Source organism: Phoca vitulina, unplaced genomic scaffold (genome assembly GCF_004348235.1).
Source record: "Phoca vitulina isolate PV1807 unplaced genomic scaffold, GSC_HSeal_1.0 scaffold121, whole genome shotgun sequence".
NCBI lineage: Eukaryota > Metazoa > Chordata > Mammalia > Carnivora > Phocidae > Phoca > Phoca vitulina.
In genome coordinates, this window is record NW_022589824.1 from 581,337 (window position 1) to 594,544 (window position 13,208).

A 13,208-nucleotide genomic window follows, 5' to 3' on the forward strand; every position below is an offset into this window, starting at 1 on the left:
CGGTGAGAGCGGGGGTCGCGGTCGGGGCTGAGGTCTGCGGTGAGAGCGGGGGTCGCGGTCGGGGCTGAGGTCTGCGGTGAGAGCGGGGGTCGCGGTCGGGGCTGAGGTCGGCGATGAGAGCGGGGTCGGGGCTGAGGTCGGCGGTGGCACCGGGAGGTCGGGGTCGGGGTCGGAGTCGGAGCCGCGGTGAAGAGAAAACTAAGTTCCAGGCCGGTCCTTTTTACTTCCGCAATCTCCTCCCTCCCTTTTCCGGGGCACCGGGGGCGGGACTTCCGGCCGCCGTTGCGGCCTCGCGTGAGGCCGGGCTCCTGCGCCTCCTGCCGGCCGGCGGACCTCCGCGGGCCCCACGCGGGTCTGGAGGGACAGCGGAGTATCCAGATGTAATCGCAGAAGAGCTGGGCTCTTAGAAAGGGGAGGGAGAGGAGAAAAACAGGGCATAGAAGTGGGGGTGAGTAAAGGGCCTACAACTTCAGGGAGCCAAGTCCAGGGTCGGTTCCAAAGGGGCTGGCCATGCCTGCCCTCTGTCCCTCACGTCCATCCCAGGGGGGCTGCGGGTACGGCGAGAAGTGCGGCGCAGCAGTGGACGCAAAGACCCGCCTGCCAGGACAGCAGAGAAAGGAGCCAGGGCCAGCTGGGGGTGCCTGATGCGCCACCGGCTGGGGTGGTGGGCCGGAAGGTGGACAGAGGGCCTGGAGAAGAGCCAGCATCTGGGCCCAAGGGGCAGGGCTCGGAGGACACCCAGTGTGGGGTGTCCAGGATCTGATCTGGGAGACTGACCTGGGAGACTGAGCAGACGCTGCTGCCATTCACGAAAATGAACATATTCTACAGAAGAGGTTTGGGGAAGGCAAGCTTTGGACACTGTTAAGGATGGATTGAATTGTGTCTCTCCAAAAAGATATGTCGAAGTCCTATCCGACAGCACCACAGAATGTGACATTTGGAAACAGGGTCTTTACAGAGATAATCCAGTTAAAATTAGGCCATTAAGGTGGGCCCTATCCAATATGACTGGTACCTTTATGAAGGGGTGATTTGGTCTCTCAGGGACAGACCCACACAGGGAAGATAACATAAAAACAGAGTTTTGGGATGATGCATCCACAAGGCAAGGGACACCTGAAACTGCCAGAAGTTGGGAGAGGCCTTTCCCATGTGTCTTCAGAGGGAGCATGGTCCTGCCAACACCTTGATTTGGGACTTCTGACCTCCACAAATGGGATGATACATTGTTGTTTTAAGCCATCTAGTTTGTGATACTTTGTTAAGATAGCCCCAGGTAACTGGACAGGCTGACGTTGAAATCTACATGGATACCTGGGTACCCAGCCTGTGGTTTTTGAAGTAGGGCTTTGGCTGGAAATACAGCTGTGAGTCAGCAGCTCAGAGGGCAGCGGACTGATCAGGAAGAAACAGGACTGTCCAAAATGGGAGAACCACACACCTGTGCCTGGTACAAGAAATGGTCAAGGGGAGCATGGCTGGCTCATTTGGTAGAATATTCAACTCTTGATCTTAGGGTCATGAGTTTCAGCCCCACACTGGGTATAGAGATTACTTTAAAAAAAAAAGTCAGGGCACCTGGGTGGCTCAGTCGGTGAAACGTTTACCTTCGGCTCAGGTCATGCTCTCAGGGTCCTGAGATCGAGCCCCGCATGGGGCTCCCTGCTCAGCGGGGAGTCTGCTTCTCCCTCTGCCCCTCCCCCTGCCCGTGCTCTCTCTCCCTTAAATAAATAAAATCTTAAAAAAAAAAAGGGCGGGGGGAATGCCTGGGTGGCTGCCAGTTAGGTGTCTGCCTTCAGCTCGGGTCGTGATCCCGGGGTCCTGGGATCGAGTCCCGCATTGGGCTCCCTGCTCAGTGGGAAGCCTGCTTGTCTCTCTGCCTGCCACTCCCCCTGCTTATGCACTCTCTCTCTAACAAAATCTTAAAAAAAAAAAAAAAAGTCAGGGCGCCTGGCTGGCTCACTCAGTTAAGTGTCTGCCTTCGGCTCGGGTCATGATCCCAGGGTCCTGGGATGGAGCTCCACATCAGGGGTCTGCTTCTCCCTCTCCTTTTGCCTCCCCCCGCCCACCATCATGTTCTTTCTCTCTCAGATAAATAAAAATCTTAAAAGTCAAGCAGCTCCACAATTACACAAGTCCCTTATTTTAACCATCTGAATGTTAACCTTACTCTCAGATGTATAGCTACAAAGATCAAGAGATTGGGGGCCATCAGAGGAGAAAAGAAACCAGGGGCTGGTATCAGAGAAGGGACAAGGGAAGCAAACAGGGATTAAGAGCGGTCTATGGATCCTATAGCACCTTCATGACAGGGTCCACTCCAGGGGGCCACAGCAATGATGCAAGCAAAGGGAAGGAGTCATTACACAGGCAACTTTAGAACCCTTGTGGCCACCTTCCAAGCTCCAGCCCACTTCCCCAGCACAGATGTGGGGGGGTCTCTAACACACAGGCCAGGGGAGTAGCCCAGCTGGATAGGGAACAGCTACCAGCTGCAGCACCTGCTTGAAGCAGCCACAGTGGACAGCAACGCCTCGGCCAATGCTCTTCCAGATGAGCCGCGGGACGTGGAAGAGACCAGTCATGTGTCAGGACCTGGTGTGCTGTCCTATGGGGCCACTGAGACCTTTCGATGTAATTTTCTGATGAGTAGCTGACCACAGGACGATGTGTGCGGGTCAGGGAATGAAGACAGGCTGAAGTGCCCACACACAAAGAACACAGGCAAAATCCAGCCTCTGGTCTGGTGCCTCCTCATCCCAGGAGCCTTTGTTTGAAAGCACGTTGCCTGCGCATACTCAACGCCCTGCGCCTGGAAGCCCACCCAAACCCCAACATGCTGGCCTACACCAGCCCTCGGAACGTCCCAAGGGCTCAAGCCAACTGCCGTCTGCAGGACTGTCTCTCTGGGTCACACATATCCCCCTCCCCAGTAGGTTTCTGAGCCCCCGTTACTACTCAACCTAGGGTCAGGAGAGACCTAGAGTAGACCTCACCTATGGAGCAAAGATGTCCCTGGCCTAGAAAATATGCTGCACCTAACCCACACACTGGCAAAGGGGAGCAGGTGGGGTTCTCTCACCTTCAGAGACCCTCCCTCGGAGTTAGGAATGAGCCCTCCTGCGCCCTGTATGTTGTCTTCACCTGATTTCCCCAGTCCTGCTCTCCAAGACATACTGCCCCAGGACTGCAAAAGAACCTACCAGAAGCTCAACTCACAAACCGAGGACACCAAGAGGCTGTCCCCAGCCAGGGAAATGAGAACACACAAGGCAGATGGAACGCACTGAAGATGACAGAAGAGCTGCACCAGGGACAGCGTAGCAGGAACCCCTGGGACCAACATGGGGAAAGGGACGGCCCAGGACACACAGTCAGGTGGAATGGCCAGCCTTCATTTTCCCAGGAAGTAAAGCCTCTAGCAGGCTGGATGGCTGGCTGGCTGGATCTGGAGACCAGTAAGTTCCCAGGCGCAGAGCCTGGCTCATTGCCCTCAGGTGGTTCTGCAAGGTGGAGGAGACACCGCCTAGCCTTCGGACACCTGTGGCTCCCTGAAGGGCGAGGGAGCCCAGCAGAGTAGACAGGGAGGCAGCACTCACTCACCCTGGCTACTCCAATGCACAGGCAGGACCTCAGGAGGTCTGCTGGGCAGAAGCTCCGCCACTCAGTGCATGAATCCAGGTGAGAATTTACCTGTGCCAGGGCCGAGAACATTCCATGCCCACTAAATGGGGCTGCCTACTCCAACACCCCCAGGAACTCCTGCCACGGGACAAGCACAGTCTGGTCTCACGTTCCCTGCCTGCCTCCTCTCTCTCAACCCAGGAATAAAGGCAACCCCCACCCCCCACACCCGGACCACCTTGATTCACTCCAAAATAAACCTCGACGGCATTAAAGGCAAAAAGGAGAGCACAGAACGGCTGAGGCACTCGATGATTCCACCCCTTTACTGTGCCTTGGAGATACGACCCCATGCAGGCCGTGCTCTTCGGGGCTGCAGCTGCCCGGGAGAAGCTTCTGCTATGTGACACTTTTTAGACTTTTTAAACATGTGGCCCGACTGTTTGCCATTTGAGAATTACAGCAAATGATTCTATTTGTAATTTCTAACCCTCCCACTGCCTCCCCCCAAAAAAACTGTACATGAGTTTACAAACATATTAACATATAAATAATGAGAAGCGTCCTGGTGGGAGCCTCCCCAGCTGTCTCTGCTTGGAGCGGAACACCGCGGGGAGCGCTGTGCCCACACAAAGTACCCACGACGAGGGGCCTCCGTGGTGGTGGCCATGGGTGCGCGTCACCGGCTTCTTCACACCTTCAGGTCAACCACCAGTCGTGTCTGCTGCGCCCAAGGAAGCTCAGGAAGCCCGGTCATCGCTCTGGCTCGAGCTCGTGCTGGAAGGGGCGCTTCTTCTCCCGGCAGTGCTTCTTGTGAGCTGGCCAGTCCTTCTGCTGGCACTGAGAGCCGCAGTACCGGGCCACCTGGCAGCGCCCGCAGATGTTGAACTCGCGGAGCTGAAAGCACACACAGAACCACCATGGCTTCACCGTCGCACCAGGGGACCGGCTGTGGGGCAGACGCCACATCCCAACCAGAAAGGACCCGGCACCCCCATGCGCTGAAGCCGCCACGCTGGAGAGGGGCTAGGACGGCGGGGTGTGGGCCAGCCCTCGCGGCCGCACTGGTACCTGCTTCTCGATCATCGTGCAGGGAGGGTAATGGCACTCATAGTAGGTGCAGGAGTTCTCCTCCTCTTCCACCACGTCCCCGTTGGCGTTATAGTACCGGGTCACGTTCAGGACGGGGAACTGCTCCTCTATGGGGTCAGTGGGAAGCTGCTGGATCGCCAGCCAGTATAAGCTTTGCTCCCTCGAAAGGAAAAGCAGACGATTCGGTACACTCCAGCCAGACACAGTCAAAGCAGGGACATGACAATGACACGACTCCAGGACAAACTGTTACCCTTGCTTGGTTTTTACGACAACTTGGCTTTTCTTTGGCCACCCCCCCCCCCACTATGTAGTGGGGCTTATCTCTGTGTGACATCAGGTATCCACCCACTAAAAGGTACAGAGCAGGGCTATGTCTACCTCACTCCTCAATCCCCCCAAATCTGGGACTGACAGGCACACGGCAGGTAGAGAGAACATGTGGTCTCAGGACAGGGACCCGGCCAAGTCTGGCCACCCGAGCATGGCCTCGAAGCCCTTTTCCTTGCTCATGGCCCCAGAGGCACCTGCTTCTGCCCCGGCCACCTCCCCTTCGATGCTGTGAGCTGCTCTATGTCCTTAGTGGACCAGAAGCTTACAACTCAAGAATCCCATCCGACGCTAGAACTGAGGCGCCCCAACAGTCCCTACGGGAGCACAGGTTGGGTGGGACAAGTGCAGACAGTCAGCAGCCCACCCTGGTGCTGGGTTCCAAAGGAGCAGGTTAACACCCCCTTCACCCCACCACCCCCATGGGGGCCAGGCCTGGAGAGACTAGGTTATATACAAAAATTAATTCAAAATGGATCAAGAACTTTAATGTAAGACCTCAGGGCGCCTGGCTGGCTCAGTCAGTAGGGTAGAGGCCATAAGTCTTTTTTTTTTTTTTTAATTTTATTTTATTATGTTATGTTAATCACCATACATTACGTAGTGATCCATGATTCATTGTTTGTGTATAATACCCAGTGCTCCATGCAGAACGTGCCCTCCTTAATACCCATCACCAGGCTCACACATCCCCCCACCCCCCTCCCCTCTAGAACCCTCAGTTTGTTTCTCAGAGTCCATAGTCTCTCATGGTTCGTCTCCCCCTCCGATTTCCCCCCCTTCATTTTTCCCTTCCCACTATCTTCTCTTTTTTTTTTTTAACATATAATGTATTATTTGTTTCAGAGGTACAGGTCTGTGATTCATCAGAGACCATAACTCTTGATGTTGGGGTGATGAGTTCAAGCCCCATGTTGGGCCTGAAGCTTACTTAGAAGAACAACAAAAAAAAGGGCACTATCCACAGAGCTAAAAAGGCAACCCACAAAATGAGGAAAAATATATGCAAATCATGTATTTGATAAGAAATTAATATCCAGAATATATAAAGAGCTCCCATAACTCAACAAGAAAAAAACCAAACAACCAGATTTAAAAATAGGCAAAGGGAGCCTGGGTGGCTCAGTCAGTTAAGCGTCTCTTGATTTCAGCTCAGGTCATGACCTTAGGGTCCTGAGACTGAGCCCAGCACTGGGCTCCATGCTCAGTGGGAAGTCTGTTGAGATTCACTCTCTCCCTCCCCCACCCCCCAATAAATAAATAAATCTCTAAAAATAGGCAAAAGACCGTAATACACTCCTCTATAAAAAGACATACAAATGGCCAACAGGCACATGAAAAGATGCTCATCATCACTCATCATCAGGAAAATGCAAATCAAAACCACAATTAGATATCACCTCACACTCATTAGGATGACTATTCCTTAAAACAAAACAAAACAAAAACCAGAGTGTACTAAGTATTGGCGAGGATGTGGAGAAACTGGAACCCTTGCGCACTGTTGGCGGGAATTTAAAACGGTGGACACTGTGGAAAACATTATGGTGGTTCCTCAAAAAGTTAAAAATAGAACTATCCTACAATCCTGCAATTGCACTGCTGGGCATATACTCAAACAAACTGAAAGCAGGATCTTACAGAGACATTTGTACTCTCATGTTCATGGCAGCATTATTCACAACAGATAAAACATGAAAATGACCCAAGTGTCTGTTGTTGTCGACACACAAATAGGTAAGATGGGGTATATAAATATAATGGATTATCATTCAATCTTAAAAAGGATGGAAATCCAGACAAAGGCAATACCACGGACAGACCTGGAGGACATTGTGCTGAGATAAGCCTGTCACAAAAAGACAAATCCTGCAGGATTCTACTCCCAGGAGGCCCTAGAGAAATCAGATCCAGAAACGGAGAACGGGAGGGTGGAGGCTTGGGGAGGGGAGGGGTCTGTGTTTGGGTGGACAATGGAAAAGTTCTGAAAAATGGATGGATGGTGGGGATGGTTTTACAGCCATGTGGGTGTATTCGATGCCACTGAACTGAACATTCAAAAATGGTTAAGATGGGGGCACCTGGGTGGTGAAGTCACTTGAGTGCCTGACTTTTGGTTTCGGCTCAGGTCATGATCTCATGATTGTGGGATGGAGCTCCCGCTCAGCCCGAGCCTGCTTGAGATTCTCTCTCCCCTCCCTCTGCCCCTTCCTGCCCCACCCACCCCTGGGTACACTCTCACACATGCACACTCTCTCTCTAAAATATATAAATCTTGGGGCGCCTGGGTGGCTCAGAGGTTAAGCGTCTGCCTTCGGCTCAGGTTGTGATCCCAGGGTCCTGGGATCGAGCCCCGCATCGGGCTCCCTGCTCATTGGGTAGCCTGCTTCTCCCTCTCCCACTCCCCCTACTTGTGTTCTCTCTCTTGCTGTCTCTCTCTCCGTCAGATAAATAAATAAAATCTTAAAAATATATACATATGTATAAATCTTAAAAAAAAAATAGTTAAGATGGTAAATCTTATATGCATTTTACCAGAATAAGAAAAGTTTTTTAAAGGGAAGAGTCAGGAGGTAGGAGGCTGCTGGCTGCCTTCTGAGCCCTTCAATGAAGTCCTACAAGACAGAGGCAAGTTTTGGCCCCAGCCAGCTTTTAAAAGCAGCAAGGAAAGAAAACACACCTTGACAAAGAGGCCCTTCCCACCCCCAACAGATGAGCCGCCCTTGTGGCCCCCACACGGAAGGAAAGCCAGGCGGGATGTGCAGGCCTGGGAGAATCCATGGTGCCATATTCCTGGCCTCACAGACAGGCTGATTCCCACCACAAGAACCAGCCATGTGGAGGCCACCAGCTGAGAAATAGAAGGACACATAATGCCCAGGCCAGCTGGGAGTTCGGGCTGCACTCAGGCTGGCTCTGACCCACAAATGGTGTGACCACTGCTGAGGGTCTAAATCCCTAGCCTTGGAAAAACTAAGGATGGCACCACTAGATCGGCTCCTCGGAGGTCACAAAGGAGAGAGCCTCAAGAGCACAGCCTCAGTCCTGGGCTTCCCAGGAGGAGCTTAGCGGAGAATGGGGGCAGCCAGGCCATGACCCAGCAGAGACCACCGGACAGGGTAGCCTGGGGCGTAATGGACCCTTTCCCAAACGTGTTCTCAACTGTGGTTATCTTATAACCATAAAGGGTGTTCAGATGAGTAAATGTAACATTCAGCCACAGGTTGGCCAAACCATGAGTCACACAAAGGCCTAAAGTGACAGACTTCATAACCCAGAGGTCCTGGAAGGAGCAGATCCACTGCTGGGTGAAGGGGTAGACAGTGCCTTCTAGGTCTGCAGTGGGGAAACCTCTCTGGTGTTGTAGGGGCAGGTCCCAGTGCTCACACTTTACAAGCGTCCATGCTGGACAACCCAGGAGAAAATCTGTGGACACTGATTTGCCTCCTGAGCTGCCCTTACCCTTCTTTTGATAACGCTGTCTTCGTTTTGTTTGATGAAAGAGGCTTCCCAGAGGCCCGAGGGCATGCACAAACCCCAGAGAGCCCCTGTGAGCCCAGAGATGATGTACACATGGCCAAGAACATCCTGGCTCATTTCAGCTCCCAACTCCCATCCTGCTGGTTCCCCAGCTCTTCCCAAGGGCTCCATGAAGCTCATACCTGGGCTGTTCTTGGGGCCATGGGAACTGCTCTCAGCATCCTACTTGCCCAAGTGGGACACCTATGCTATCCTGAGCAGAAGCACTGTTTTCAGGACCACACAGAGGTGGAGGCTGAACAGCAGAGTCCCCAAACCACATTGCCTTGCTTCTTTTAAAGAATTTACTTATTTATTTGAGAAAGAGCAAGCGAGAGAGCACAAGCAGGGGGGAGGGGCAGAGGGAGAAGCAGACTCCCTGCTGAGCAGGGAGCCCATCATGGGGCTCGATCCCAGGACCCCGGGGAACATGACCTGAGCCAAAGGCAGCTGCTTAACCGACTGAGCCACTCAGCTGCCCCATGTCTTGCTTCTTTTAAACCACTACCTAGGTGAAGTGCTTAGACAAAGAGCATGACAAAAAGACGCATGTGTGTGTACAGGGGCATCCTTAAGATAAAGACGTCCAACTTTTCTCAGGGGTATGGGGCAGAAGTCCTGCTCATGTGCAAGCATCCAGCCCAGACAACCCTTCTCCCCACTAGAGCCAATCATTAGAAAACCGACCCAAAATATAACCATCAAAATGGTATCCCACCCCCATGAAGAAAACAAGGGTCCCACACTTTGAGGGAAAATAACCAAGGTCTCCACTCTCACAGAAGCATCAGAACGCAGAGTAGAGACATAAGCCCTCTTGGTAACAAGAGCCTGGAGGATGGGGCGCCAGGGTGGTTCAGTCGGTTAAGCAGCTGCTGTCGGCTCAGGTCATGATCCCGGGATCCTGGGATCCGGCCCCGCGTCGGGCTCCCTGCTCAGCGGGGAGCCTGCTTCTCCCTGTGCTCCCTCGCTCTCTCTTGCACATATGCGCTCCCTCTCTCTCAAATAATAAATCTTTTTTTTTTTTTTTTTAAGATTTTATTTATTTATTTGACAGAGAGAGACACAGCGAGAGAGGGAACACAAGCAGGGGCAGTGTGAGAGGGAGAAGCAGGCTTCCTGCCGAGCAGAGAGCCCGATGCAGGGCTCGGTGACCTGAGCTGAAGGCAGACGCTTTACGACTGAGCCACCCAGGTGCTAAATAAAATCTTTAAAAAACAAAAACAAACGAAAACACAACAGCCTGGAGGAGGGCTTTCCCCCCGGAGGCACCTCCGCTGGCTTCAGGAGGCCCTGAGGAGACCCACCTTTGTTTGCTGGATGTCTCTTCAGCTTTGGGCCGCCAGCCCCACGGCACCAGCTGTAGGTTGTCCAGGCGGTTGTCCACAGTCACAGCATTGAGGTGCACCACCTGAAACCCCGGAGCAATGCCTCCCCTGTGCCGCTCCCTAGGAAACAGACAACTCTCGCAATCAGCCGCCTCCGGCCTTCCCAAACACTTCAGCCATGGGATCTGAACTGGCCCCTCGCCACACTGATGGACACAGTCAGGAGCAAGGCTGCTGAGAGGAATCCAAGTATGTGAGTCTGTGGCCAAACAAGATGGACCACGTTGACAGTTCAGCCCCTTGATTTAAGAGCTAGGCTGCAAGAAGCCAGGATGGAACCCCCAACTATCAAACACACAGCCTAGAGAACACCTCACCTGAGTATTTCGAAGCATTTTGGAACTCCACCATGGACGCCAAGGAGAGGTGTTGGTCGTTCCTCACATCCCACTAACAAGCTCAGCAAGAACACGGTAGAGGGAGCAGACCCCACCCTACCCCAGAGGGGGCTGTGTCTGGAGCAAGAAGCTGAGCAGAAAGTGCACTTTTAGGCTGCTCCATCAGTGGTACAACACGCAAATGAGCAATTCCTCTGGGTTTCGGCAATGACACAAAAGTAAGTAAGAGGGATGGTAGGGGGAGCAGGGCTCGGGGAAAGCACCTTCTGTCAACAAGGGCAGGTTGCTCCACAGGCTCCATGCACCCTGTACACAACAGGGCTCACGCAGTACCCAAATGGCAAACAAGCAGCTGGAAAATACCTACCACAGCAGCTCGTGAAGGAGCCTTCCTGACCCTCTTCCTCGGTTTTTGTCAAAGGCATATGCAAATATCTTAGCACCATTTCCATCTGCATCTACTTCCATCCGGGCCTGAGAAAAAACAAGGAAAAGGTCTGTTAAAAAACCTCCGATTCTCAGCTACATTTTGAATCCCTCTTAAAGAAATGAAGTGAAACAAACAAGCCAGGGCACATATATGAGGCCTACTTCTGGGACCCAGGGCTCTGCAGAGGCTCCCAGACATGGAAGCCAGCCCCGTATCCGAACAAGCATACACTCAAACCACTCTGCAAAATACTGTGCACACAGAGAAGTAAATTTTCCTATTCTTAGAAAAAACCCCACAATTCAGTGAGAGAAATCCTTGAACAAGTAACTAACAGTTGACCCCTGAACATATAGGGGTAAGACACACTGAACCCCCACACAGTTGAAAATCCACATATGACTTTTAACTTTCGGATACTTTACTGATAGCTTGCTCTTGACTAGAAACCTTACCAATAACAGAGACAGCTAATTACATATACTTTGTACGTTACAGGTATCGTGTGCTATATTCTTACAAGAAGTTAAAACTAGAGAAAAGAAAACATTTTCAAAAGAAAGTACTGGACTATGTTTATAAAAAAAAAAAAAAGCAAACCCCAAAACCAAAAAAACCAAACCCACATCTAAGTTAACCCGTGCAGCTCAAACTCATGCTGTTCAAGGGTCATCTGCACTATGAAAGCATGGGGGGCTGAGATGGAAGTGCAGTGGGTCCGCGGGCTCTGGAGGATCTACAGAGGGGAGGGGCCGGTAGGTAAGGACTGGCCAGTGAACAGCAGCTCATCAAGCGGAGAACAGCAGGAGGCAGGGGAGCGCAGGCAGAGGAGAGAATGGAGAGCACCAGGGCACAGGAGGGACGGTGGGGCCAGGCCGGAGGAAAGGAGAGGTGGCACTGGACAGTCTCCTAGGGAGTCAGAGCTTGTCCAAGTGAACATTCAATCACAAACATGACACCATTTGATCTGTTTTCAGGAAGAGTCAGCCACCAGGGTGAAAGTGGGGGAGGACCAACCTCACAGTGGTGGTGGTGGGGCTCCACTGGACAGTGAAAGCCAGGCTGCCCTCACAGGGGCTAAAACCCATCCCTCATGACCCTCCCCGGCACTGACTGAAAGCAGGCCAGCAGAGAAACAGCCACCCTTACCTCAAAGGAGTAGCCCTCCACCAGCGGGATATCTTGCTCATCTATCAGTGTGTACTTGGTCTGGAAATTAACCATGTTTCAAAACGTTACCTTCAGGGTCACAGCAAAGTATCAGTAACAGACAGAAATGGCCCCTTCCGGCTACATGAGGCAGCCTACCCCAAAAAGCCGGTGGATATTTCCCACTCAAGACTGTACCAGAGGAGCGGGTATCAGGCTTCACTTCCCATCCACATGAGCCTAAACCGTAAGTGCCACTGAGCCGGCTGACCTCTAAGCCGTGTGTTTTAACGTGCCAATAAACCTAATCTGAGAGGGCGGCTCCGCAGAAGAGAGGAAGGGGCCCTGGACTGAGGCAGAACATCCAGAAGGTTTCAATTAACGTTTACTTATTAAGATGGGTGGCAGTACACACTGAATTGTTTGTTTTCTGTCTGAAGTGTTCCAAGTAACAGTTCTAGGGGATGATATTAATACAACCAGTCACTGAGTGAGAAGGGGTCTCAGAGCTGACGGGGAGCCCACCCTTCCTGGGGTAAAAAGCCACATTCCTCTTGCAGGAAAGGCAGGAAACAGTCCCCCAAACGGACTAGTCTCATTCTTGCTTGGAAAGCCTTTTTCTAAGATCTAAGCCGGTTTTACCTTCATCTGACTGCCTCTGCTCCTCTCTCCCACCAGAAGCTTCCGCCGCTGGTGATGGGAACAGGGTTCCCATCCAGGGTAAGGTCCGTGGCTGGCGCAGCTGCACGGCCGGCCGGCTCCTGGAAACAGCCAAGCCTCAATGCCCACAGGTGCCAGGAAGCCCCAGCCTCGAACACGCGGAGGGCGGGGCCAGGTAAGGGAGAGAAGCAGAGGGAGGCCCTGCTCTGGGAGGCCCACCGAGGCTCGTCCAGACACGGCCACCGCTGGCAGCGTGAACCCTGCGCGAAGCTCCACTACGGACTGCCAGGCACTGAGACGCACGCAGACTATCTCGCCAACGAGCGAGCGGGCCGCCTCGGAAGGGCGCTGCGCTGCCCGCGGCCGCCAGCCCCCTCCTGGCCCGCGGGGACCCGCCGCCAGCCAGCCAGCCCGCCCGCCCGCCCGGCCCCGCATCCCCCCGACCCCGCGGCCCCGGCCCAGCGCTCCGGCCCCCGGCCCCGCGCTCCGCTCCGCTCACCTTCCCGGCCACCCGGCCGAGCCGCACGATGCCCAATTTGAAGTCGGTCATGGCCGGGCCTGCGCTCGGCCGGCGGCGCCGCTCCCTCGGGAGGCGCCGGGCCGGGACCGGGGCCGGGCCGGGGCGGCGCCGCGGCGCGCCGGGTGGGCCGGGCCGGCGGGCCGGGGTCGGGGCCA

At 53.6% G+C, this 13,208-nt stretch overlaps 1 protein-coding gene across 1 annotated transcript; it reads right to left on the reverse strand.

Annotated features, from left to right (window-relative positions):
- Positions 1-3,927: 3,927 nt before the first annotated feature.
- Positions 3,928-13,137, reverse strand: ZMYND19 (zinc finger MYND-type containing 19). The gene is made up of 6 exons (XM_032398828.1): positions 13,033-13,137; positions 11,874-11,933; positions 10,662-10,768; positions 9,876-10,016; positions 4,699-4,879; positions 3,928-4,524 (listed from the first exon to the last, which is right to left on the reverse strand). The coding sequence occupies exons 1-6, from the start codon at positions 13,081-13,083 to the stop codon at positions 4,381-4,383; spliced, it is 684 nt and encodes a 227-aa protein (XP_032254719.1). The 5' UTR covers positions 13,084-13,137; the 3' UTR covers positions 3,928-4,380.
- Positions 13,138-13,208: the final 71 nt, after the last annotated feature.

What these genes read in the sequence shown, in the direction of transcription:
- ZMYND19 (XM_032398828.1), bottom strand. Translation starts at nt 13,083, where the DNA reads ATGACCGACTTCAAATTGGGCATCGTGCGGCTCGGCCGGGTGGCCGGG. An exon ending in TGGAGGGCTACTCCTTTGAG is followed by an intron (nt 10,769 to 11,873) that starts GTAAGGGTGGCT and finishes GTTTTTTCTCAG; the next exon opens with GCCCGGATGGAAGTAGATGC. An exon ending in CTCCTTCACGAGCTGCTGTG is followed by an intron (nt 10,017 to 10,661) that starts GTAGGTATTTTC and finishes TCTGTTTCCTAG; the next exon opens with GGAGCGGCACAGGGGAGGCA.